The 27,596-nt window shown below is 38.6% G+C and overlaps 2 protein-coding genes across 3 annotated transcripts in view; both read right to left on the minus strand.

Annotated features, from left to right (window-relative positions):
• Window positions 1-206: 206 nt before the first annotated feature.
• LOC113634233 lies at window positions 207-8,029 on the minus strand. Its single transcript, XM_027133044.2, has 3 exons — window positions 8,014-8,029; window positions 6,659-7,248; window positions 207-1,594 (listed from the first exon to the last, which is right to left on the minus strand). Exons 1-2 carry the CDS (start codon window positions 8,027-8,029, stop codon window positions 6,662-6,664), a joined length of 603 nt encoding a protein of 200 aa, XP_026988845.1. The 3' UTR covers window positions 207-1,594; window positions 6,659-6,661.
• A 1,235-nt stretch (window positions 8,030-9,264) lies between these two features.
• The window catches only part of ptpn5 (protein tyrosine phosphatase non-receptor type 5), a 120,571-nt gene continuing 102,239 nt past the window's right edge, over window positions 9,265-27,596 (minus strand). The window contains exons 9-13 of one of the 2 annotated variants that reach the window (XR_007144710.1): window positions 27,350-27,487; window positions 26,809-26,919; window positions 19,400-19,560; window positions 13,345-13,453; window positions 9,265-11,359 (exon numbers count right to left, since the gene is read on the minus strand). Coding sequence is in view for 1 of the 2 variants with exons in the window: in XM_047822535.1 (XP_047678491.1) it covers window positions 11,266-11,359; window positions 13,345-13,458; window positions 19,400-19,560; window positions 26,809-26,919; window positions 27,350-27,487 (618 nt within the window). In the remaining variant the exon portion in view is untranslated. Of the gene's footprint in view, window positions 11,360-13,344; window positions 13,459-19,399; window positions 19,561-26,808; window positions 26,920-27,349; window positions 27,488-27,596 lie in introns of both variants that reach the window. The other variant, XM_047822535.1, reaches the window with a different exon arrangement.

Consider the following 27,596-nt stretch of genomic DNA (forward strand, 5'->3'; position numbering starts at 1 on the left):
TTGTTTCAGCCTCACATCAGTTATTTGGATTCAAAATTGGCAATTGAAAATGTGGAAAGTTTGGCCTATAAATCCTCTCTCCTTGATGCTATCCAACCATCTGCATTTGTACAAATAACTACTTTTTAAAAAATGTTTCTAAAGAAAGTATATAGATACACAATAAAAAAAACATTTTATTGTTTATAGATACTGTAAAAGTGGTTCTTTGGGGTTGGATCTTTTTGAGGAGAGTTAAATATTTCTACCTAAGTAGAAATATTCTACCTAAGTAGAAATATTTTATATTAACTATATTTTATATTAACTATTTACACATCCTGTTCACATTCACACACATGTTCATTTCATGTTGTAGAAGATGTACTTGAAATTAAAAATAAAACTAGATCCCACATTGAACAATTGTACAATTGTTGTTTTAAGATAAATTTCATCATATAATGACACAATGTCTATAGTCATAGGAAAAAGAAAATACATTATAGTCATAGGAAAAAAATACATTCTCATTCATTTACAGTGTTGTGAAAAAGTGTTTGCAACCTTTTCTTTTATTATTAAGGGAAAAAACCCTACATGGCCCTGTGTGAAAAAGTGTTTGCCCCCTAAACCTAATAACTGCTTGGGCCACCCTTGACAGCAAGAACTGCAATCAAGCATTTGCTATAACTTGCAATGAGTCTGTTACAGCGCTGTGGAGGAATTTTGGTCCACTCATCTTTGCATTATTGTTGTAATTCAGCCTCATTCGAGGGTTTTCGAGATGAACCACCTTTTTTAAGGTCATGCCACAGGATCTCAATAGGATTCAGGTCAGAACTTTGACTAGGCCACTCAAAAGTCTTCATTTTGTTTTTCTTCAGCCATTCAGAGGTGGACTTGCTGGTATGTTTTGGATCATTGTCCTGCTTGCTTCAGCTTGAGGTCACGAACAGATGGCCACACATTGTTCTTCAGGATTTTTTGGTAGACAGCAGAATTCATGGTTCCATTTATCACAGCAAGTTTTCCAGGTCCTGAAGCAGCAAAACAGCCTCAGACCATCAGACTACCACCACCATATATTACTGTTGGCATGACATTCTTTTTCTGTAATGCAGTTTTACTTTTATGCCAGATGTAATGGGACACACACCTTCCAAAAAGTTAAACTTTGGTCTTGTCAGTCCACGGGGTATTTTCCCAAAAGTCTTGGGGATCATCAATATGCTTTCTAGCAAAACTGAGATGAGCCTTTATGTTCTTTTTGCTTAGCAGCGGTTTTCGTCTTGAAATGCAGGCCATTTTTGCCCAGTCTCTTTATTACGATGGAATTATGAACACTGACCTTAACTGAGGCAAGTAAGGTATTTATGGGGGTCTTTTGTGACATTTTGGATGAGATGTTGCTGCGCTCTTTGGGTAATTTTTGACGGCCGGCTACTCCTGGGAAGGTTCACCACTGTTTCACGTTTTTGCCATTTGTGGATAATGGCTCTCACTGTGGATTGTTGGAGTCCCAAAGCTTTAGAAATGGCTGACAAAGTGACTGACAAAGTTACTGACAAAGTGAGGTAGACCAAAAGATCCTCAAAGATCATCATGCAGAGATCTAAAGAAATTCAGGAACAAATGAGAAAGAAAGTAATCAGAATCAGAATCAGGCTTATTGGCCAAGTATGTTGACACAGAAGCAAGGAATTTGGTTTCAGCTGTTTGTGACTCTCAAAAGTACAGGCATAAATAACACTATACTATACAAGACAATGCAGAAGTGATACAATATACAGTATGAGTATAAAATATGAATACAAAATATATGACTGATCTATAATATATGTAAATAAAGTGTGAGAAGTGCATAGTAGTGCAAATAACAATATATGCTTTTGTGCAATATGCAGCAGCAGTAGTGTGTGTAACATATACAGATGATGTGATTACTGACAGTTCTAATAATGCAGTCCTTGTAGATATGAAGCGGGGAACATAAGTATGGTGAGTTGTTAATCTGGGTGATTGCCTGGGGAAAGAAACTGTTCCTGTGTCTGGTAGTTTTGGTAAGCAAAGTTCTGTAGTGCCTGCCAGAAGGGAGGAGCTGAAAGAGGTTGTGTCCAGGGTGTGAAGGGTCAGTAGTGATTTTTCCTGCCTGGTTTCTGGTTCTTGTGTCATACAAGTCCTTGGGGGGTGGGCAGGTGGTTATTTTTTCTGCTGTTTTTACTGTGTGTTGCAGTCTGTTTCTGTCCTGTTTTGTTGCTGCACCAAACCAGATGGTGATGGATGTGCACAGGACAGATGACTGTAGAGTAGAACAGCATCAACAGCTGACCATACTTCCTTAATTGGCATAGAAAGTACATCCTCTGCTGGGCCTTTTTGATGATGAGGTTTATGTTGCACTCTCATGGTCTTGGGAAATGGTAGTGCCCAGAAACATGAAGGCCTCCACAGATGACACTGGGCTGTTGGATATTGTGAGGGGGATTAGTGTTGAGGGGTCTTTCCTAAAATCCACTATCGTCTCCACAGTTTTGAGGGTGTTCGGCTCTAGGCTATTTTGACTGCACCATAGCACCAAACTATTTGAAATTCAGTTAGCATTGAAAAGAGTTGTTTACAAATGAAGAGCATTCAAAACAGATCATTTAATGCTAAGGGATGTAAAGAAAACCTGAAGACTGTATACTGAATACTTCCCATAATCTTTTGCTCTAATACATCTGATCAAATGCACATTATCATCTAGTGCTTGCTAATATTATGAACAGCAGCTATGCTAATTCCTCTCCACTGCTTCTCTTTTTCTACCAATCTTGAAGCACTCAGAGGTTGTATCAGCTCCAGTTGTGATCCAAGATTTTGGACCTCCTTTTTGGACCCTGTGAGGATTCTGAGGCATCTAAATATTCTTTATGTTCTGTCAATTGTTAAAAGCGTTATATAAATTTGAATTGAATGAAATAGATTCTGGCTTTTCTAGATTTTCCTTCTACAATAAAATGATAGAATTGAGTTTAGTTTGCAAAAGTGAAGTGAAATAGAAAATAACTCCTACTACTACTATGAACTCTACTACTGCTGTTGCTGCAATTAATTCAATTCAATTCAAGTTTATTTGTATAGCACTTTTTACAATGGGCTTCGTCTCAAAGCAGCTTTACAGAACTTAAACATAGAACAGAAGTTAAAGGAGAAAAAAGAATTAATGTAGTACAAAAAATTAAGATATATATAGTTCACAGTGTGTGTGTATGTGTGTATGTATGTATGTATGTATGTATGTATGTATGTATGTATGTATGTATGTAAGTATTTATTTATCCTCAATGAGCAAGTCTGAGGGGACTCAGGCAGCAGTGGCAAGGAAAAACTCCCTTAAATTGGTATGGAAGAAACCTTGAGAGGAACCAGACTCAAAGGGGAACCCATCCTCATATGGGTGACACTAGAGGGTGAGATTACAAATATACAGTCAAACAAGTGTTGAATTGGTGTAAAGATCACATGGAGTTCAGATCTCCTCTTGGTATCATAGAGTCCAACTGGAGCTGGTAGATCTGTAGATGTCTCAGGATTTACATAGAGTCAGCCGCATCTCAGTGGAGGTCCAAAATCTTCATCGCACGGAAGACGATCGGAGCTGGTACAATGTCTGAATGCCTCGGGATGGGTAGAAAGAGAGAAGCAGTGTAGAGGGATTAGCATATTTGCTGTTCATAAAAAAGGTGCAAGTCTAAAGTATTGGTGCATAATTTTATGGGATGTATTGTGTGTGTGTGTACGCCTGACTAAAGAGGTGAGTTTTTAATCTGCTTTTGAACTGGGAAAGTGTGTCTGAGCCCCGAACACTATCAGGAAACTATTCCAAAGTTTGGGAGCTGAATAAGAAAATGCTCTCCCACCTTTAGTAGACTTAGATATTCTGGGAAGTACCAGAAGTCCTGAGTTTTGTGATCTCAGAGAGCATGAAGGATTGTAACGTGTTTGAAGAACCTTGTATGTAAGTAGCAGCAGTTTGTAATCAATTCTAAACTTAACAGGTAGCCAGTGTAGAGATGATAAAATTGGGGTTATATGGTCGTACTTTCTTGTCCTAGTGAGAACTCTGGCAGCTGCATTTTGGACTAACTGTAGCGTATTTATTAAAGATGCAGGACAACCACTTAGTAATACATTACAATAGTCCAGTCTAGAGGTCATGAATGCATGAACTAGCTTCTCAGCATCAGATACAGACAGGATGTTTCTCAGCTTTGCAATATTTCTAAGGTGGAAGAAGGCTGTTTTTTGTAGTATGGGCGATATGATTTTCAAAAGACAGGTTGCTGTCTAGTATAACACCCAGATCTTTCACTGTCGAGCTACTAGTAACAGTACATCCCTATAAATGGAAGTTAAATTGTGAGAGTTTCTGTGTACTGGTTTTTTGACCTATAAGTAGTATTTCTGTCTTATCAGAGTTTAACAACAGAAAATTACAACTCATCCAGTCTTTTATCTCTCTAAGGCATTGAGTTAATTTGGACACTTTGGCTATTTCATCTGGTTTTGATGAGATATATAACTGTGTATCATCAGCATAGCAGTGGAAACTAATCCCATGTCTTCTAATGATGTTCCCTAATGGAAGCATGCATATCGAGAAAAGCAGAGGTCCTAGAACTGATCCTTGAGGGACCCCATGATTAACTGGTAATAAATTGGAGGATTCACCATTTAATTCTACAAAATGGTATCGGTCTGACAGGTAGAATCTAAACCAATTTAAAGCCTGTCCATGAATACCTGTGTAATTTTGTAAGCGATCTAGAAGGATGTTGTGGTCTATAGTGTTGAATGCAGCACTAAGGTCAAGTAGAACTAATAGTGACATACAGTCTTGGTCCGAAGCTAAGAACAGGTCATTTGCAACTTTAAAAAGTGCTGTTTCTGTGCTATGATGGGGCCTGAAACCTGACTGAAACTCTTCGAGGATATTGTTCTCCTGTAAGAAGGAGCTCAGTTGAACAGACACAACCTTTTCTAGTATTTTAGACATAAATGGAAGATGTGAAATAGGTCTGTAACTTGATAGTACATTTGGATCTAAATTAGGTTTCTTAATGAGTGGCCTAATGACTGCCAACTTGAAAGACTTAGGGACGTAACCTAAAGATAGCGAGGAGTTAATAATATTAAGAAGAGGCTCACCAGCTTTATGTAACACTTCTTTCAGTAATTTAGTTGGAATGGGGTCTAGTGAGCAAGCACTGTAGTTGTGTGTCTAGAGCCTTAAGTGAGACTGGGTCACTAGTTGCTCTCATATGTTGAGCGTCACCTATTTTATTCCTGATACTTTCGATTTTATCAGTGAAGAATCTCATAAAGTCCTCACTACTGAACTGTGATGGAATAGTGTGTTCAGATTTCTGTTTTTTTGTTAAACTAGCCACTGTGCTAAATAAAAACCTGGGATTGTTCTGGTTATTTTCTATGAGTTTGCTCAGGTGCTCAGCCCTAGCAGCTTTTAGAGCCTGTCTATAGCTGGACATACTGTCCTTATACGCAATTCTAAAAACCTCTAATTTAGTTTTTCTCCACTTTTGCTCGAGGTTACGGGTTTCTCTCTTGAGGTTGTGAGTATGACTATTATACCATGGTGCAAGGGTTTTATCTCTAACCTTCTTTAATCGGATTGGGGCAACAGTGTCTAATTTAAGGGTACAGTAAGAAGTCCAGACAGATCAGGCAGGTTATTTGTGAAGCTGTCTTTGGTGGTTGGAATAATAGTTCTACTGAGTCGATAACGTGGTGAGACACAGTTAGTCTGTTCTATAGGTAGTGTGTACATTATGAGATAATGGTCTGTGATGTCATCACTTTGAGGTATGATATCTATATCAGTGACATCTATTCTGTGTGATTTTATTAAATCTAGTGTGTGATTACGACAATGAGTTGCTTTAGTGTTGTTTTGTTTAAGCCCAAGTGAGTTTAGTAAGTCCATAAATGTGAGTCCTAAAGCATCGTTTGTATCGTTAACGTGAATGTTAAAGTCTCCTACAATTAGTGCTTTATCAAAGTTAACCAATAAGTCTGAAAGAAAATCTGTAAATTCTCTAAGAAAATCGGTGTAGGGCCCTGGGGGTCTGTACACGGTCGCTAGAGCAAGAGACATCAGGGATCTCTTCGTGTGCATGTGCGATAGTGTAACCTTAAGGACAAGCACTTCAAAAGAAATAAATCTATACTGTGTTCTCTGGGTAACAGTAAGGTAATCACTAAAGATAGTGGCGACACCACCTCCACGACCAGTCTGATGAGGCTCATGCTTATAAATATATCCTGATGGTGTAGACTCATTTAGACCGATGTAGTCATTTGGTTTAATCCAAGTTTTGGTAAGGCAGAGTGCAGTAAGGCTATTTTCTGAGATGATTTCATTTACAGTGCTTTGGGTGTAAGCGATCTAATGTTCAGAAGCCCAAACTTTAGGAACTGTTTTTGTTTGTTTCTATGGCAATTTTTTTGGTCTAATTACAGTAAGATTATTTCGAGAACTTCTCATGTATTTACTATTTGATCTCACTGCTCGGGGAACAGACACAGTTTCTATAGGGTGAACTATGTGTACATTTGTTTCAATGTGTTGAGGTGAAGGATGACTATTGAAATTTAAATTCAAAGAGTAGTTTACCAGTCAGAAGGTGTGCAGCGACCTGGAGATATGGTCTGAGAGGATATCAGCTCCAACTCTGCTGGGGTGCAGGCCGTCAGCACGGAACAGCCTAGGACGCTCCCAGAAAACATTCCAGTTATCAATAAAGAGTAGATTCTGAGTCTGACACCATGACTGAAGCCATTCATTTAAAGCAAAAAGTCTACTGAACCTTTCAATTCCTCGCTGGTATGTTGGAAGCGGTCCGGACACAATGATCCTTGCCATGGGCGCTGTGGTGCGAACCGTCTCCACCAGGGTGTTGAAGTCCCTCTTCAGGATCTCCGACTGCCTCAGGCTGGTGTCGTTCGAGCCAGCATGAAGAACCACAGCTCCGGTGTTTCTGCTCACGACCTTAGGTACCTGTACAGCGACATCAAGAACACGAGCACCAGGCAAGCAGTGAGTCCGAGCCTTACCTTTCGACACAGTAGCACGGACGTGGCGGACGATGGAGTCTCCAATGATCACGGTGTCGCGGTCCGTCTCGCGAAGGGGGGCGAAGCGGTTCTGAGTGGGGATCTCGAAGACTATTAATATAGTAGCTATTAATACTACTACTACTACTACTACTACTACTACTACTACTAATAATAATAATAATAATAATAATAATAACAACAACAAACAAAAGAGCTTCAAAATTATCATTTATATAGCACCCTTCCTTTTATTACAGGAAATTTCATCATTTCACTTAACAGAAATAAACAAATGTAATAAATGTAAATGAACACAAAGCATTAAAAGATACAATAACAATAAAAAGCAGGGCATGTGTAGTGACATTTTATAATCAATTTGACATACATATAAGTGTATACCAATTTATTCAGAAATGTAATCTTTTTAAAAATGCTTATGTTCTTAAAGGGCTTCATTTTGGACCAAGTAATGTTTACAGCTTATAGCTTATATCAGGATCTCACAGTATTATACATCTACAGTATTATACATTATACATCTGTGTTCTGAAATGATTAAAATTTATATCAGTCACTTTATTTTTGGATGTTGAATTTATATATATTTATAGTGTACACGTGACAAACAGTGAGCTGTAAAATATTTTACATTTTCTATATTACAGTAGGATGGACAGTACCTATTTTTTAAGTTTAGTTGCTGTATTACATGCATGAAGAAAATAAAGTCCTGAATGATTAAAAAAAAAAAAGCAAACATACATTCAGATAGTTTTGTTAAAGGATACACCTTAGAAGCTTCACTGGAATGTTTCACAAAGTAATCTTAAGTCCATTTGAATAATGTGAATGTCACATATCTACACAAAACCCTCTGGGCTACAGATTTCCTAGAAATGTTCCAAATACACTGTGCAAAAGTCATAGTCACATTATAAGAAATGCTGTAAAGCAAATATGCCTTCAAAATAAAAAAATGAAATTAAACAAAGAAAATATTATGGCATGACAACCCTTTGCTTTAAAAACAAACAAACATCAGTAGTACAAAGTACACTTTGTACAGTTTTAAGGAAATTGGCTGGTGGTTTAATATAAGCTTTTTGGGAAAGCCCAGTCCTTCTGTCAGTCACACTTACTTTGGTTTTTACAGGTAATCCCTGACTGCCTTCACTTTAACTTTTGGTCTAAAAAGTGGTACATTATTCTTCCTTTACTGACACACTGACACCTACTTACTATAATTTTTGTTTGTATTGTTTTGTTTTTTCTGTTTTGTTTTGCTTTTTGTTTGTTTTTGTAAAATACATCAAATAAAGATCTTTAAAAAATATGGTGGCTAACACCGTTGAACACTACTGTAGCTCACGCTAACAGGTGCATTACAATGATTGTATTTAACTGCCTCAGATAATCAGCCAAACTTTATGTCAACAAACAAAAAAGAGTGGGAACTGGTTTCATGGTTTCATATATATATATATATATATATATATATATATATATATATATATATGTGTGTGTGTGTGTGTGTGTGTGTGTGTGTGTGTGTGTGTGTGTGTGTGTATATATAAATGTATAAATATATGTAAAATATCCTGTGCTCTGAAATTTTCCACTGAACATTTGTACATTACAGGTGCTTTTAAACAGAAGCGGTTAACAGAAATAATTTGCAACAATGTTGATTAAAATAGGCCAACATCCTATGCACTTTCAAACAAATAACTAAACAAATAAATACTGTTACATGCATCCTCTTAAACTTTCAATTGTTAATTCATTGACATTCTTAAACTACATTCTGGAATAATGGTTTTAAAAGTATACATCTTTCTTTTAAACATATTTAGAAAATGAGATGTTCTTGAGAAAAGGTACATTTTCTCTTTTAGGTTCCCCTTAAAGGAACTTTGTCATTCTTGTAAAAAATACTTGAATGTTTTATCTGGCCATACCACTTGAATCCTATTTTGTTCATTGTTTGTTTTTATACCTGGAAATCTATGACAGTGCTTCAACAACAACAACAAAAAAATGTCTATTTGAAATATTTGTGAATATCACATGATACATCTGTGGTTATGCTCTGTCTAATACTGACTAACTGGTTGGACTATTGTTTAAAGAGTTTATTCATTCACTAAAATAATGTGTGTGTGTGTGTGTGTGTGTGTGTGTGTGTGTGTGTGTGTGTGTGTGTGTGTGTGTGTGTGTGTATTACTATCCAGGTTGACCAACAATCAATCGCATATTATTGTACCTTATTTTTTCTGCCTTTATTTACAATGTAGTAAAGAGGAGGAAATGCTTCAGAGAATTATTAATTATCCATATGTAGCAAACAAGTTTATTTTATATATTTTCTTCAATTTCTTCATAATTCCTGCTGTGAACTTTGTACACATGTTTGAATTTTGTTTTTTGTCAACTTTGGCTGACATTGAAATTATGAAAATTACTGTGCACAAATTATCTACAATTTAAACTGTAATTTAAAATATTAAGTTTATTAATATCATTCATATTGCAGATTTTATTCTACTAATTTATCTTTGTCATCAAACTAGTGTATCTTGACATGAACATGAATCATGAATTGTTTAACACAGTTTTTTTTTCCAGGATCCACACCATACATATGAGTTGTTTTGCTGCACATTCACAATACTTTTAAAGATTGAGTAAATACTCAAATTCATCCTATAGAAAAAGATGTGAAAGACAGAAAAGCATCCTACCAAGTAGAGGGTGTGACCAGGCAAGTGTTCATGTGAAATTGATGTGTGCCACTAACACGTTTTCCCTATCAAATACAATTAGAAAGATGTACATTTTAAATGGATTTGCTCTCTTCCTCTGAAACCAGACACTGACCTTGAAAGGTCTGGCATTCTGATAGAATGCCAAAAATCCTACACCTACTAGACTGGAATAAGCCAGTTTGAAGCAATCATAAAAGAAAATGATTCAATTTTATATATGTACTAGAAATATTAAAACCATACTTAAAATAGCTTTCAAAGTATGAATCTCACATTCTGGAAAATAAGCCACTGCTTTCTTTTTAATCAAAACAAAAGGCTTTATGTATTCCAGTTAAGCCTACTTGAAAGTCTATTTGAACCATTATTTTTCCTCACCTAAAATGATACAAATGATGGCCTGTTATTACAATGTAACTAACTATTTCTTAATACTGTTTGAATGACCTTAACATACTCTTTTAAATTGACACATCACATTTTATAATTTACATTTTAAATATATAATTTAACAGTTTCAGTAAATACTAGGTGTCTACATTTGACACTATCAATATGGAACAAAACATTATAAATGAATTATTTCAAATTACATACACTGAAAAGCATTTGGAGCTGTATACTGTTTCAAGGCACTTCTTGGTAATTTTGGGGAGACTATCAAATAAAAAAAAAACTAACTTTACAGCTAAATTTAAAAATTGTTGCAGCAGTAACATGCAAGCATTGGAAACAGTGAAAACTGATATGGTCTTTCGATGTTGTAGCCTATCCCCCACAATGTGTTGAGGTTTGGAGTGTTGTGCATTATGAAATACATTTCTGCTTACCATAGTTGTAAATAGTGCTTATTTGAGTTACTATTGTTATTTTGAAGCTTTCTGTGTAAACCCTAGACACTGTTTTGTGTGGAAATTCCAGGAGATCAGCAGTTTCTGAAATAATGAAATCAGTCACAGAGATTTTTTCCAACTCTGATGTGACGACCTATAGCTGCATGAATTAATGCATTGTGCTGCTGACACATGATTGGCTGATTGGATAACTGCATAAATGAGCAGGTATACAAATGTTTCTATTAAAGTGATCAAATATCTTTAGGCCATATTTCAGGGTCAGTATTGTTGTGGAGTGGGAGCAACATTAAGGCATAGACCTGGTTTACTGTTAGTGTAACTTTAGTTGAGAGCATGTCCTGGTCCACCATGATGCCTTATGAATTAAGACTGATTCTAATACACAGAAGCATTTTGGGGAGTTGATGCCCTGAGTTATAGTCTTGAACATTTACACATAACCCATCATTTAGCAGGAGCACAACAGATGCTTGACTTGTTGAGGTCTTGTGCAGGCAGATGTAAAGTGTTGACAGGGTCACAATGTGGTGTGGCAAATGCTATTCTTCTGGTCTCCAAGTCAGCTGTCTTTCATACAGACTCAGAACATGATGCACAAACTGGTACTGCTCAGCTGTTTGAATCATGCCACCCCTATAAAAAAAAAAAGAAATATTACATTAATTCCATTTAACTGTGTTATACTTGCCAGGGTTTTGTTGGAAATGAGAAGCCAGGAGGCAGGCTTGATACAGTAACAATTTGTAATTTCTCCATATTTCTTTACTTTCACCTTTAAGCAGAATTATTTCACTTTGCACATAGACACACACTGCTGACTCTACCCTGGTAGGAGAAATAATCTGCCACAACCATTTGCATCTCTAGTATGTGGCCCACCTTGAATTACTGAAGTTCCAAATACTAAAGAGTGATCCACAAGTCTTTAATGTGATCTTTAATGTGATGGAGGCTTTGGAGCTGGCTGTGATTAGAACACAGGGTAAAAGGGTGCCCAAGCAGGTAATATTCGTGGGTGAGGACAGCCCAATTGATGACCAAACACATTCTCAAACATGCTGTACTTTTGGAGAAAAAAGTCTGGAAACTACTTTTCCCTAACAAAAAGCCTGATTAAATGCCTCTGGACTTTGCCTATGGTCAAGGGAACCTGCCAATAACCCTTGGTACAGTGTCTAATTAAAGTGAGCCATGCCTGAATAATTGAGGAGTCTGTCAATTTGTGATATTGGGGTAAAAGTTAAATTAAGGCCCCATGTTGAACAAGTCTACAAAAAATGGACCAACATAGTGGCCTTGGGTACCAATACACTCTCTGTGGAACACCCATTATGCCCATTTCAAGCATAGCCTTGAGTTTAAATAACCATTTTTTGCATTGAGCTAACCAATATACAACCACACATGGAGGGTGTTGTAGTGAGGGGGAAAATATCAAAAAACTACACTGGGTTATTTTTTTAACCCAGTTCCCTGAGTAAAGAACGAGACACTGCGTCATGGCATGACACTATGGGAACACCTCTTTGCAGAAGCAGTGTCTAGTCTAAAGCTCTGTGTGAAAACATGCATAACTATTGGCCCTTTGCTGGCATAAAAGGGCATCTAGGTTACATCATAGGTTACTTCTACTTGTTTGAAGGAATTGATACCGGATGCTCGGCATGTGGTAAACAACACAGGGTCTTGTTCCCTTCTCACAGTACCAGGTTAAGTACATTGCCTAGAGTAGTTAGCATTTGGTGATGTCCTAAAGCAGTCCATTGTAATGGTCAGACAAGGACCGTGTCAATATACCTCAAATAATAGAAGGAGCACTTTTAGGGTGACCGGCTGATTGAATGGCTGAACTTTGTAATATTCAAACACCATCTGTGAACATTGCTGCAAATGCTGGGCAATAGAAACAGACCAGGAGATCAGCTTACTGTATCTTTCCACCATAATAGTAGGTAATCGATCTAATTATATCAAACCACAATTTCACAAATTTGTTCTTCCAAATCACCAACTTGTATACTAGATACCATAACTACAAATGTTATTAAACAAATACAACCAGAAGCAAATCAATCCTCACTTAAAAATAATCAATTTATCCCTCAGCCCCGGCTATGTACCTAAATCCTTGCAGCTATAAAAACCCTTGACAAACATAACCTCAACACTTGTCATCTGTGTAACTATTGGAAAATATCACAATCATCTGTAACCATCATATTAACTTCCATTGCTATGACAAAGAACCTTTCTTTACAAGCTCCTAAAAAACTTTGCAGTATAATTAATTTAAATTGAATTTTATTTCTTAGTTGCATTGTAAGGGACATAGTTTGTTCAGTGTCTTTTTTTATTCATGTTTACTTTATAATGAATTTAATTCATCTGCCTACATACTGTAGATGCTTTTTTCCTCTATGCTACGGCTCCCTATAGGCAGAAACTGAAACGGAAAGAAACCAGCATATAGATTTTTCTGTGCTGAGCAGACCATTCAGACAGACTCTAAGCTTCAAAGTTATTTTTGATCACTTTATCACAGACAACAACTATAGATTTATAGATTTATCTATAGATTTACATAATGTGTAATGAATATTAATACAGTCCAAATATACCTGTCCAAACGAAGTTGGCTGGTGGTTCTCAAGACATCCACCACTCCTTCATGTCTTAGCTGCTCACACAGGATAGCAGTGGCAATGAAGCAGCCAGTGCGGCCAATTCCTGCACTGAAATCTTGAATAGGTTATTATTTTCTTTTTTTTTCTTTTTTTTTTTAAATAAAATGACGTTTATGTCAGAATATTGACTAATAAACGTCTAGAAACTTAACTTAAAATATCTAATAGGATACAGATAAGGAAAAAAATAACTAGAGAAAGAAAGAAAGAAAGAAAGAAAGAAAGAAAGAAAGAAAGAAAGAAAGAAAGAAAGAAAGAAAGAAAAAATAACATACATAAAATCGGTCAGTCAGTAGATTAACACATCCTTGTTCTGAAATTTGTACAGTTGGTCATTGTAAAATATTTTATGAGGAAAATCCTGCAAAGGATTGATTACTGATGCATTAGTGTAAACATCTAATCATTTAAAATGTAAAAGAAATATTCCTTGCTTATTATGAAAAGATGCAGAGAAACACAGATATTATTTCCAAATAATTTTTTAATTGTCAAGAGATTCTGAACACATTTCTGAACACCTCACAGAAGTGAGGTCCAGGTTCTAGTACCTGATACAGGTGTGCGGAAAGGACTAACACGTTGCAGTACAAATATCTTAAAGGGCAACACCCCTGGCTAAGGCACAGGATGAGAAGAGATGGCATGGGGTGGAGTTAGCACTGATGCCATGAGGTTAGGCAAAACCATGCAAATCAATGGCCTTCACTTCCGGTGCACCAGGCGCTGATTGGAGACAGGATTACCCCTGTTCTGGCTCCCAAAACAGAAAAATAGGGAGGAGAAATTGTGCCACAAGCTTGAGTGGTGGATATAAGTCAAGTCAAGTCAAGTCACCTTTATTGTCACATCACCACAAGCCACAATAACCATCAAGTCTCAAGAAAAGAAAAAGCAAATGCAACCTTTCCTGCTCTATTGACTCCTGGGGCAAAAGACAGTAGGCCTGGACAGCCCACCATCCTGGGCACATTGGGGACATATCCTGCCCTGGGGTGCAGGATAGACTTGGACATGCCTGGGGCAAATTCTAGGCAGGTGGGGGTGATCAACAGGGCCTACAAATCTCCCACTCTTTTGAGGGAGGCCAAGACTAAGAGCAGAGCCATCTTCAGGGTCAGAAACTGTCTTCATGGGCTGAAAGGAAGGAGCAAATGGGCAATGAGGAGCAACTAGGAGAAGGTTGACACTCTGCCTAGGACTTGCAGGTTCAAAGCTACTGGGGGAAAGGCATACAGATGGAACCTTGGCCATGTCTGTACCAGGGCATCCAGGCCCAGAGGGGCTGGATGAGAGAGGGAAAACCATAGCGGACAGTGGGTCGACTCCTTGCAGGCGAACAGATCCACTTCCACATGGTGGAAAATCTGCACCTTGGGCAGAGACGCCTATCCCCGGGCTTTAACACCTGCATCAACAAGAAGTCTGCTTCCCGATTTACATGCCCTTCTATGAAAAAAATCTCTCAGCTAAAGAAACCTGGGGTCTCATTTATAAAACTGTGCGCAGGATCCCTACTAAAAGTTTACGTGCACCCAAAAGCCAAAAAGGTGTAAGCCAAATAACATTCCGATTTATAAAACCGTGCATACGCACACCTGTAAGCAATGTTCTCTTTATAAATCACAGATCACCCGCAGATGTGCATAAGTGAACCAGCCTCATATCCTGCCCTCTACACGCCCATTTTTACACGCCCATTACACGCTCCACAACTGTGTGGGCACGAGAGTGGATCTCGTTATAATGAGTTTCCTCTGCGCTCTGCAGGTTTAAAAATTGAGTGAGGAGCCAGCATCTCAGGGGGTAGCCACTGTTGCCTGCAGGTTATAATTATATTAAAAGCAGCATTGTTATAATTATATTAAAAACAAAATTGTTACAGTTTCTACTTTTTAATATTGTTAAACTCACCAAGAAGCCAGCCACCACGTACTGTGCCTGCATTTAGTCTGTTCCCTACACTGCTATGTGAGATAAAGGAATCATGTGTTGAACCAGGCCAGCATGCCACAATGTTTGTGAGGGTCATGTTGGAGTCTCACATGATTTACACATTAATAGAATGCACATGCAAATTAATTTTCAGATGGTGCCCTTATAGCAACATGACTGCAGTCAATTGCACCGACTTGGGAAACCAGACATTGCTGCAAATTGCATTTTAATTTTGGCCTGTTCTCACACAGTGTAGGGGAACCTGATGTATCGACTACCCATATTAAGTATACCATTCAAAACGACAGATATTATGGCACTCAGGGACGGCTGTGATATACCAGACCTATATGGTGAGATGATAGATTCCAATAGAATTATTTCATATACAAAAAGGTCTTAGAGACAAAGTTGAGGATTACTTATATTTTTTTTATATAAATAATTTACTTGTCTGCCAATTCTCGCTGAAAACAGCCAGTTGCCAAGAACCGCAGAGTGGTGAGGACTTGTATTTGGACTGGGTGTGATGGTTCCGGTGTGTTGCCCTCTCTAATACTGGACCCAATTCAGCACATAAATCCAAGAGCACAGCTCTAGGGAATCTAAATCGGCTTATTAGCCAGTCATCATCATAGGCCAGGAAATCATCATGGTCCCTGAAAACTCGTTCTTTCCTTATTCTGCTATTGGCGTAATCCTCCAACAGTGCCAGCAGTTATTCACTAATAACAGGATAAAAGTAGTCTAAAGACGTGCATGCATCATGGTGGAGTCCCAAACTACCCCGAGAATGGTGGTTCTCCAAGAACAAGAAAGCACATACAGTACATTTCTGTGTTCAACCTGAGGCCTAGAGACCTCATAGGAGTAAGCACAGCATCTCAACGACTGGCTGCCATTGCACTAAATGTGTGTGGTGAAAGGGCTAGGCCAAAAGGAAGAAGACAACACTGTTAATCTTCGCCCTGAAAGTGAAGCTGAGGAACTTCCTGTGCTCTGGCAAAATGCCTATGTGAAAATAAGCATCTTTGAGGTCTATTGTCACAAACCAATTCTCGGACCTGATCTGCGATACAATAACCTTGAGCATGAGCATCGTGAACAAAATCAGACACAGCCCCCCTTCTTTCTTGGGAACAACAAAATATTGTCTGTAAAAGAAGAAATCCCGATCTGGGAGAAAAACATGTTCTATGGCCCCTTTCCTCAGGAGTGAGAGAAGTTCCTTTTGGAGGAATGCCGCCTGGTGTTTGCCAACCATCGTGGGCAACACCAGGCGGCGTTCCTCCAAAAGGAACTTCTAACAACAATGATGTTAACTTCGCACCAATCTCCCTGGCGTCCTAAAATACTGGCACGTGCCAACCCAGGGTACAGATCTGTGCAAGAAAGAGAAGTGGGCACAGACCCCTTACTGAAAAGGATGCTCCTAAAAACACCAGCCCATGGGCGTTCTCTCTTCTTAAACAGCCTGGCTGAGATGACAGATCTAAGGTCTCCTCTTGACTGATGGGTCTGCAAAAAAATACAGGCTGTAAAAGACAGATTCCTGATCTGGGAGGGGAACATGTTCTATAACCCATTTCTTCATAAGTGAAAGAAGTTCCTGTTGGGGGTTAGAGGTTTGGTCTGTGCCTATAACAGTGGGCAGCACAAACTGAAAGGAGAAGGATGAGGACAAACTGGATTCTGTAGTCTTTTCCCACATTATACAGTACCCACTGTGACAACTGATGCACAAGTTCTGATGTAATACTCTCATCGCCAGAACTGACAATTGAAAGGTGTAGCATGATTCACCCTATCCCTAATCCCAATGTTGATATTAGCACATGGGTGATCATAATAGATCATTGTAAAAAGTAAAAAGACAGAAATTATAACCAAAAAAGTAAGGATTGGTGGTCTCCATACTTACCTAGCATGGTAGAAATGGTCTTAAGAGTATGCATCCTATGTGCAGAATGAAATGTGTGCAAACACTTTTACAGCACAAATAAGCCACATTAGCGTTCCCCAAGGTCGATTTCAGTGTTTAATTTTGAGGTTTGTGGACATGATAGATAGGAAAGAAGGAAAGCGCTACATACTGGTAATGATATATCACCTTAGTTAGTGGGTAGAATCAATAGTCACTGCTATAGGTGATGCCAAGACTAGCAAAGCAAGACTAGCATAATCCCACTCTTCCCACTTTGCATTAACAAAGGATGGGGTGTGTATATCATCCCCGGTTTAAGGGGATGGTAGAAAGAACAAATGGTGTGCATAGAGAAAAGGTAGCTCAGATTTGTGCCAGCACCAAACTCAACTGGGATGATGCATTACCATTTGCCCTGATGAAAATGTGCTCACAGACAACCTGGATCACACAATTGACACCACCCAAAATGGTCACAGTAGAGGTCTTCACGGGTCCACTTAGATTCGAAAATCCGAGGTCCAACCCGAGTCTCGAGCGGGTTTGGGTCTAAAAGTTTCACGTGTGCCTCGAACATGGGTCGGGTATAATAATAGCGGCATCGGGTCTCGGGTAATTTAAAATGAATGTGTTTTTACCGAACGGACCCGAGAAGACCCGAACTACCCGATCTTGTGTGTGTGCATCCACTCGAGTCCTTTTCCAACCTCTCCTCTGTTTGCCAAGACCGCTTGTGACATGTGGCTGGTGACGTGTAGCTGGCGGTAAGCTAATGACCTGTCAATCAATTTTGAATCCACTCTGTAGCAGTTAATTTAGTGTAGAGTTATGCAACATTCGGGTCCAGTCTGGTTAAAAAAAATTGCCGTTGGGTCGGACTCGGGTCAAATTTTTTCGGGTTTGTCTCGGGTTGGGCCTTTCTTAAAAAAAGAAAATAAAAAATTATGCACAGCGGATTCGGGTAAAAAGTGATTCGGGTCACTTCGGGTCGGGTACATTTCTTTAGACCCGAGAAGACCTCTAGTTCACAGGTCAACCATTGCCAGTAGCATTTACAAGTTGACCCTATAAAGGCTATAAAGAAAGGAATTAAGGCTCGGTCAGAACAGACATGTGAACACAAATGTAAACAAAAACAGACGGCACAGGACGCAACTGCTGGAACACCCCCTCATTTTTCAACAGGAAAAATGTCTGTGATCCGTTTAATCCTGACCCCTTGAGACCCTGCTCCCAACGCGCGGATCCCAGATCATGCCCGAAAGTCCGGGGAAACAATGATCCCCGTGAGATCCAGGAGTAGCAGGGAACATGGGGAGGCAGGTGAGGGTAGCGAGGAACACAGCAAGCAATGCCCACACCCGAGCAGAAGCACCAAGGAATGTCCACAGATGAGCAGAAGGGCTGAACGACATCCACAGCCGAGGAGAAGGGCAGAGGGATGTCCACAGCTGAGCAGAAATTAGAGCAACAACCCCAGCCCAGCCATGGCCAGATCCACATCCAGAAAGGGAGAGAGGGATTACAAAATCCTTTGCCATATGCTGGTAACAAGCAACCTCCCCATAGGAGCAGGAAAATGTCCACAAAAGAAAGAAAGAAAAGGGGGAAAAAAAGCTCAGGCTGGTGACATCCTCCACAAACAAGAAGTGAGGTGTCATTCTCCACGGGAAAACAGAAAGCTCTTATTAAGCACTTTCTTGAGAAACTCACTGACTATTTATGCACAGACACTAATTACAATTACAACGAGTTACAGATATGGAAACGTCCGTTTAATAAACCTCTTTGTGTCAACCTGTGTTTTTATAATGTAGCCAAATCTCCAAGGATATGTAAATGTTTGATCAGTGTTGTTTAGGTGATTTCAGTTATCATTAGGTTTTAAAAAGGAGTCAAACAACTCTGTGATCATTAATGACTTCACATAACCACAACCTTAAATAATTGCATGGTTATGATGGAAAATGGAAAAGCAGAAAAATACATACTAATAAATTGTATATAAGCTTATATGACACTCTTTCACAATTATTTGCATTATTTTGCCTACCTCCTGTATATGATGTTCTTAAGGACTTATAGAAAGTAATAAATATGCTCAAGAGCACTATGGTGTTAGAGTACCTGCAGTGAACAATGACAGGGCCACTAGAGGGTGAAGCCCGTTTCCTTGCTTCTTCCACTTCTTGAACCAATTGTAAAAGAGGTGGGGCTTTATCTGGAGTTTTCTGATCTGGCCATGATGTGTACCAGTAGTGCCTGAGATTGCGCTCCTCACTTTCATACTAAACATACACACACACACACACACACACACACACACATACACACACAAAAGTATTTAGGAAGTTAGCAACGAAACAGGAGAGAGACAAAGATTTTGTACAAACACTGTAATAAACACTGAAAAAAGTATATTTGAGCTGAGAAATAAAGAAAATAACTAAGAAAGTTAAATGAATAATAAATTACTTTTTTGTTTATATATATATAATTAGCTATGGTAGATCTTATAAAAAATATGTATGAAGTTACATGCAACCAATATTATTTTGTGCTCAAACATAAACAATGTAATGTTCTATGTTTTGTGTCTGTGAAGATCCATTTTGTGATCCATGCATGGTTATCTGGAATTTGAGTCATGTCAACTGGACTTCTTTCCAGTTAGATCAAAATTCATCAGAGCAGCTTCTTCTTCTTCTTGTCTTCTATGTTTCGTTCATTTATTTTCAAATGAAAGGTTTTATGTAATGGAACAGTGTAATATTTTCAAAACATTCATAGTTTTTGAGTTTACACATCAAACAAACTGGACATTCTTCTCAGACTGCCAGTTGCTGGATTTATTTATTTTTATTTTTTTAACGTATACTGTAAGTAGTATAAGTATTGCGAGCATACTGCTGTGTATTAAAATATAGAGTGGACATAAAATTGGTCCAGTTCCACTGTCTGGCATCACTAGATGAGGTGATCCTGTTGGCAGAAGACCACCGGGTGACAGATCTGGGAGCAGGCAAAGCCCTCACTTCTCCCTTCTGTTGTGTATTCATGTGAAATAATAAGGCAATACACCGAGTACCAAACAGGTTTCTTTTACTGAACATTAGCAACATGTTCAACTTCACTTCTCTCTTCTGCTACCTTCCTAGCTATCACACACTAGCTCCATCTAGTGTACATCTATTAATTAGCAATGTAATAAGAACACAACATCTCCCCCTTACTTAATTTGTTTTCCTCAGCAGTTACAGTAAACATTGCTTAACAGTAAATTTTACTCCGATTAAAGAAAACAGAACAATTTCTATTGACAACCACATGTTACGTGTTACGTAAGAATGAATAGTTACGTGAACATCCTTTCAGTTAGTTACATGAACATCCTTTCAGTTTAAAGCAACAACTTGTCTAAATTAAACTTCTGTATTATTCCTTTTCACCATTACTTTCTTCTTACTATGGCAGTTTAAGTTACATAGTCTTTCAACCATCCTGGTTTCCTTCTACAACGCCCCTCTAACTGGTTGTTACTACTTCCAGGTGGTGCAGTAGTGGATTATTCAGAGTGTTCAAGAACTTGAGCGAATTCTGTGTTCAGTGGTGCCAGATATGCCCCAAGTTCGTCCATCACTCAGCTCAAAACTATGTCCCCCCTTCTGTCTAACAATCTGCATGGGATTGCTGAATTTTGATTTCACTTTTCTCACATGCACAGGTTTTCTGAGATCCATTATAGGTAACAATCTCCAGAGGATTACCTTTTTGGCTGAACACTGACCTCAGAAAACAATTAATGGTTGTCCTCCTCATGTGGCGCATGTGTTGTTTTAGCCGTTTTATCATTAAGTTGGCATGTGACACAGGTTGCAATTGTGGTCTGTACCTGCGAATCCATCTAAGGCCACCAGTATAACTCCCTAAGCCTTTGCTTGGATCTCACAATGCCTTGATGGTTATCATGAGCAAGGGTGACCAAACGTGAACGTAGATTATCGGTCACACAATCAGTCTGTGTGATCCTCTTAGCACATACAAGTCCAAAATAGACAGTTCATTTCGTATTGGAAAGTAACTGAAAATGTCAGGTTGCAGGGCTTTGGATGTAGTGGGCAAACCACGCTCGATGTAATGACAAAGTTTGGCATGCTCGGGACATGCGGCACTTTCAGCTGCAAACTTGGCCACAGGAACAGCTGACAGAAGTGTAGTGATAGCAGCAATGGTTTCATGTTCAGAATCAATGTTAGAATCAATGGCATTTGGCAATGGAAGAGGTGGAAAGACAATCTGCTACCTGGTTGTCAACCCCCATTTGTACTGCATAGTATAGTTGAAGCCGAGCAGCCTGGCAGACCAACGCGCTACTCTCAGTCCAGCTCGTCCCATACTTTTAGTAGTTGAAAGGGTAGTTAGGGCTTGGTGGTCTGATCTTAAGGTGAAATGTTTGCCCCACAGGTATGTTATCCAATGCTCAATGACCCACACACAAGCAAGAGCTTCTTTTTCAACCACAGAGTATATTTACTTTCCGCAGATGTCAAGGTCCTGAAAGCAAAAGCCACTGTCCTTTCTGACTTATCTGGATGAGGCTGAGTCAGGATGCCACCTATGCCATAGTCTGAGGCATCTGTTGTAACAATTGTGGGCAAAGCAGGATCAAATAAAGCCAATGCAGGGTTCTCCTGGCAAAATGTACATTTCTTCTCATTTAAATGCAGACCTGCTTCTTGTAGTTTGTGCAGCACTATTTTTAGGTGAGCATCATGGCTAGTAACAGAGTCACCAAACACAATTATGTCATCCAGATAGCACTGGACGCCTGTAACACATCCGAGAAACATTTTTGAAACACCGCTGGAGCCGATGCTAATCCATAGCAAACTCTCTTGAAACGAAACAAACCATCATGTGTTATAAAGGCAGTGAGATCCCTACTGTCCTCATGTAGTGGTACCTGATGGTAAGCATTTGCCAGATCGATTGTAGAAAACATAACAGCACCTCTCAACTGTGAAAAAAGTTCTTCAATGTGTGGAATGGGGTAGCTGTTCACAACGATTGCTTTGTTGGGCTCCCTGAGATCCACACACATTCTGATGTCTCCAGACTTTTTCTGAGTAACTACGATGGGCGAAACCCAAGGTGAAGCATCCACTCTTTCAATATCTGCTGCTAGTTGGCGGTTCAGCTCTGTAGACACAGCATCCCGTACAGCAAAAGGTAGTCTGCGTAGCTTCTGTTGCACAGAAATAAAATTTTCATGCATTTTTACTTTGTGTACAAAGTTCTTTGCACAGCCAATGGATGGCGTGGCTGCATGAGTCACTTGTTGCACTCGCTGTTTGGAGGTGAGTACTTTATTTCCTGCACAGATTTAAGGAATATATTAAGTCCATACCCATAAGTGCATTTCCACTTTTCACAATATAGAATGTGGCAGGTACTGAATGTTCACCATGTCGCGCAGACCTCTTAATACATCCCAGCACTGGAAGGTCATCTTTTGAATATGTGACAAGACGCACATCTGATTGTTCCAAGGGAAGTTCAGAAAAGTATTGCTTATATATATATATATATATATATATATATATATATATATATATATATATATATATATATATATATATATATATATATGCGCTCTGGAAGCAAAGACACGGATGATCCAGTATCAACAATTAGTTCTTGCATTGTAGTACCAGCATATGTACCCATTTCAATGTCACATACAATTTTGTTTGCAGCCAATGTGTTAGTCATGTACAAAACAGTCAGTTCAGGAACTTCGATTTCTCTAATGTCCTGTCTCCGTCCAGAGCGGCATACTTTTGCAAAATGTCCCATTTTACCACATGATTTACACGTCTTATGGAATTTGCTAAATGGCAGCTGGAATCACAGCGATAACATTTGCGTGCAGAAAGGCTCTGGGTTTTACGTTGTGTGTTTCTACGCATGGTTGTTTCTTTTTTTCTAACACATAGCCGTTGAACTGGTAAGTTGGCAGGTTTTGTAAATTCATTTGCATTAGCCATGGAATTTTCCACTTGAACAGCCACGCATGGGGCAAGTCATGGCCTAATGGTTAGAGAGTCTGACTCGTAATCCTAAGGTTGTGGGTTTGAGTCTCGGGCTGGCCACGACTGAGGTGCCCTTGAGCAAGGCACCGAACCCCCCAACTGCTCCCCGGCCGTCACAGGATAAATGGCTGCCCAATGCTCCAGGTGTGTGTTCACGGTGTGTGTGTGTGTGTTCACTGCTGTGTGTGTTCACTTTGGATGGGTCAAATGCAGAGAACGAATTCTGAGTATGGGTCATCATACTTAGCTGTATGTCACGTCACTCACTTGTACTGCTCTGTCTAACGTCAAATCCGCTTCCAGTAGTAAGCGTTCACGAATTCGACTGCTGTGTACTTTCTCTATGATTTGATCTCTTAGAATTTCGTCCTCTTTGTCACCAAATGCACATAATGACACCATATCACGAAGCGCAGAAACATACTGAAGTATACTTTCATCATGTCTTTGCTCCCTTTGATGCAATTTATGCCGCTCAGCAATGGCATTTACTTTTGGTACAAAATGTGTTCTGAGAGCAGTAAGAGCAGAATCATAGGTTGTACCAATATTAGGAAGAGTGTAGAAAATTCTCTGTGCTTCTGTGCCCAGGCAGAGAAGTAGTGTAGCACGCTTGCAAGTATCAGGCCAGTCAATGCCCTCGGCATGAATCGCCAGCAAGTAGTTCTCAAACATTTGCGTCCATGTCCCAAACGGAACTGCAGGCTCACCAGGACACTGTAAGTACGTAGGAAGAAGATGAACTGCCATCCTCGTCGCCAATTTGTTGTGTATTCACGTGAAATAATAAGGCAATACACAGAGTACCAAACAGGTTTCTTTTACGGAACATTAGCAACATGTGCAACTTCACTTCTTCTCTCTTCTGCTACCTTCCTAGCTATCACACACTAGCTCCATCTAGTGTGCATCTATTAATTAGCAATGTAATAAGAACACAACACCTTTGTTTGCCCCTTTCTCTCAGATGAATTAAACATATAGACATGATCCATACGAGAGTAATTTAGGAGTTCCACAGTAACAGGTTCAGCATACAGTTGATCAGGTTTTGTGTGGGTTTAGAATGTTATACACAATGTATAACATAGCCAATGCCTTGCATTTAAAAACTGGAAAGCGGATGCCAAAAACGGTGCTCAAGGAAGCAGAATCACGGTAAGTGGGCGAGTGTCCATGCTAGGCTAAAAACATGATAGGCTCTCCTGTCCATTCTACTTTCTAATTTTTCTTCCCTGGACAACAAACTGAACTACATCTGACTCGACTGCTCTACCCAGCGAGAATTTAGAAACTGCTGCTTCTGATGCTTGTTTCGAGCTACAGCTCATTGTCAGTGGAGTTTGTGACTGTTATATTCAGGCCATTTTATTTACCACAGGAACTCACCATGGTTTTCATTTTTAAAGTGTACATTCCCCCAGCACTAATGCAAAAAACGCTCTATGTGAACTCTATGGGGCTATTAGCGATCTGCAGAATGTTCACCCAGAAAAACTGTTTATCATCGCCAGAGATTTTATCTTGCACTGTTTGCACCAGGTTGCACAGATGCACTATGTGGATAGGATTAACTTAAGTCCTTAGCTCTGTCTTTGTTATTATGTAGCACCATGGTCCTGGAGAAATGTTCTCATTTCACTGTGTACTGAAACAGCCAAATATGGTTGAAATGACAATAAAAGCTTCTTCACTTGACTTGACAGCGGGCCGTCTGCTTTGTGGCACAGAGCACAAATTCCGTGGCTCGGCTGAGCTTAGCTACCGTCTGATGGTCCCTTTTAGCAGGTCAGCCTGGTAGGCCTGCAAAACTGCCATGGTGTGCAGGGCTGCACCCTCTTGGCCTGCTACTTTATACGCTTTACCCACAAGGGTTGAAGTATCTGTACATGGCTCCTAGGCATCGCCCCATACCCATGTTTTTCAGGCTCAATAATTTATGAAATGTCAGAAAAGGGAACTCTTCTCGACATCCCAACCAACAGAGATTGCAAAGTTGCAATAGAAATTTTGTACTCACCTCCCCCTGTTCAAACTAACCTCATAGAACACCACATTAAAACACCCTCAGGTGTACCTATCCTTTTCCCAAACACAAAAAATGGCTGATTTGAGAAGATCTCATGGTCATGCTCAATGCTTGGCAATCAAGGATTCACACTTTGCTAAGATTAAGAATGAAACTGATAAGACTGCAGCAAGACCAAAAAGTAAGTGAAACAGTTCCTCCGGCAGCCTGGCTATAATCAAAGGTTTATGCCTAATCAGACGTCTGACTAATCTCACTAAAAGCAAATGCCAGTCATAGTCCAGTGGACAGAGTTGTGCCAACAGGCTTTCAATAAGGTAAAACCTGCACTCTGTGGTGGGCTACAGCCAAACGGTTTGGCTCTTGGTGCGAGAGACTAGGTACAGCATACAGACGGAGTGTCTGGGTGAGGTAATCCTCTTTTAGGCCAGAACTGTGAACCTTTGTATCTTTCATACAAAGATATTTCACATTCAATTACAAATCAAATTAAAATAACAAAATGGCCAATTTCAATAAATTTTCTCAATAATCTCTCATTTTCCAAAGAATTGAGGACATGTGGGATACAACAGATGCACAATTTGAATTATACCTAAAATTATGGAAATAGCTCAAGGGAAATTTTTTATTTTGCAATACACAAAAACATATGTTAAAATTAGTTTTTTGTTTATTTGTATTGATGGTAACATAATGCACATCATTTATTTAAAATAAAAAGCTAATTGATAAAAGGCTAATTCAATGGAAACATGAGAAACAGCAAATTATGCAAACTGATTTTTGTTTGTTTGTTTTTTCTAAAGAAAAATATTTTCACTTTGACAATAACAGAACAGCACAAAAATGGAAACTTTTAATAGTTAATAATAAAACATAGCTACAATAGATCTTCAGACAAAAAGATGTACAGTTGATATAAAGATAAGATAAATATGGTTATAAATTGTGTTTTAAAAAATACTTATTGAGGTTTATTTGTTTTGAGTAATCCATACTTTGACCATGTCTAATTTACTTAAAATGTACTTTAAATTTCACTTTTATAGACATGATTACATCAAAAACAATACACCTTTGTGCAAACAACAGCATCATCATGTGCTTTCAACAAACAAATGTGTAGCTATATTTAAATATGCAGACAAGCTTAATAATTTGGGGGTTCATTTGATGAATTGGATAGATCTCAGTGCATGCTGTAATTGAATCCATTGGTACCAGAATTTTGGTTTGTTTACATTTTTCTCATTTGCTTTTCTCATTTTTCTAGTATTTTTTATCTTATAAAAATACTGGACTAAATTCTTATATTATACCTTCTATGTTTATTGTAGTTGCGTGATAGAGAAGTATATTAAATATTAATTTTTTTTATTTTTATTTTTCATGTCTAATCCAGAAAGAGTCACCTTCACAGTGAAAATCCTCAGACTGTAGTCATCAGCCTGAATGAACTGTTTGACCGTGATCTCAATGCCTTCATAGGTCACACTGTCCTCTGGCCAGTATTCTGTGCATTTCTGTGAAACACAAATAATTCTGTGGTCACTTGCAGTCTCATCTATACACACTATAATTGATGTTTCTTTTCTCATATTAAGTATTGGCAAGTACCCATAAATCATATATTAATTTTAAGCAAGTGGCCTCACAATGTATACTGAGAGAAGTGAAAAATTATAGGACTGTCCATTTGTCTCTGTACATAGTATGAAATATTATATACTGTACCTAGGTAAATATGCAATTACTAAATTTACCAACATGTTTTATTTAAGCAGATTACAGAAATGTGTTTAAAAAGTTTTAAATTTACTAATTACATCTTACATATTTCTAACCTTGATGTTTCATGGATAAATATGTCTGCATATACTCTCTCTGTTTAATATGAAGTTTGCTATTTTATGTGAGTGTGTTTATGTATATCTACTTATATATCTAGCTGACCTCATTTTTTTCCTCAATGTTGGTGATCATGACAATGATTGGGCAGCGTTCTTGCCAAACCATCCTCCAGAAATCTCCCACTGTGTTTACAGTTGGACCCTGAGTGGCAATGTATACCTTCTCTTGCCCACCATAGCCCTATGAAAATGTAGAGACAATTTGCTGTTCACAGAAAAAAAAGACAAAGTCATACATACATCTAATTGTAATATGTAGAAGTGACACACAAACCACTCAAGGTATTTTT

The sequence above is a fragment of the Tachysurus fulvidraco genome, chromosome 1 (genome assembly GCF_022655615.1).
Source record: "Tachysurus fulvidraco isolate hzauxx_2018 chromosome 1, HZAU_PFXX_2.0, whole genome shotgun sequence".
NCBI classification, from domain to species: Eukaryota; Metazoa; Chordata; class Actinopteri; order Siluriformes; family Bagridae; genus Tachysurus; species Tachysurus fulvidraco.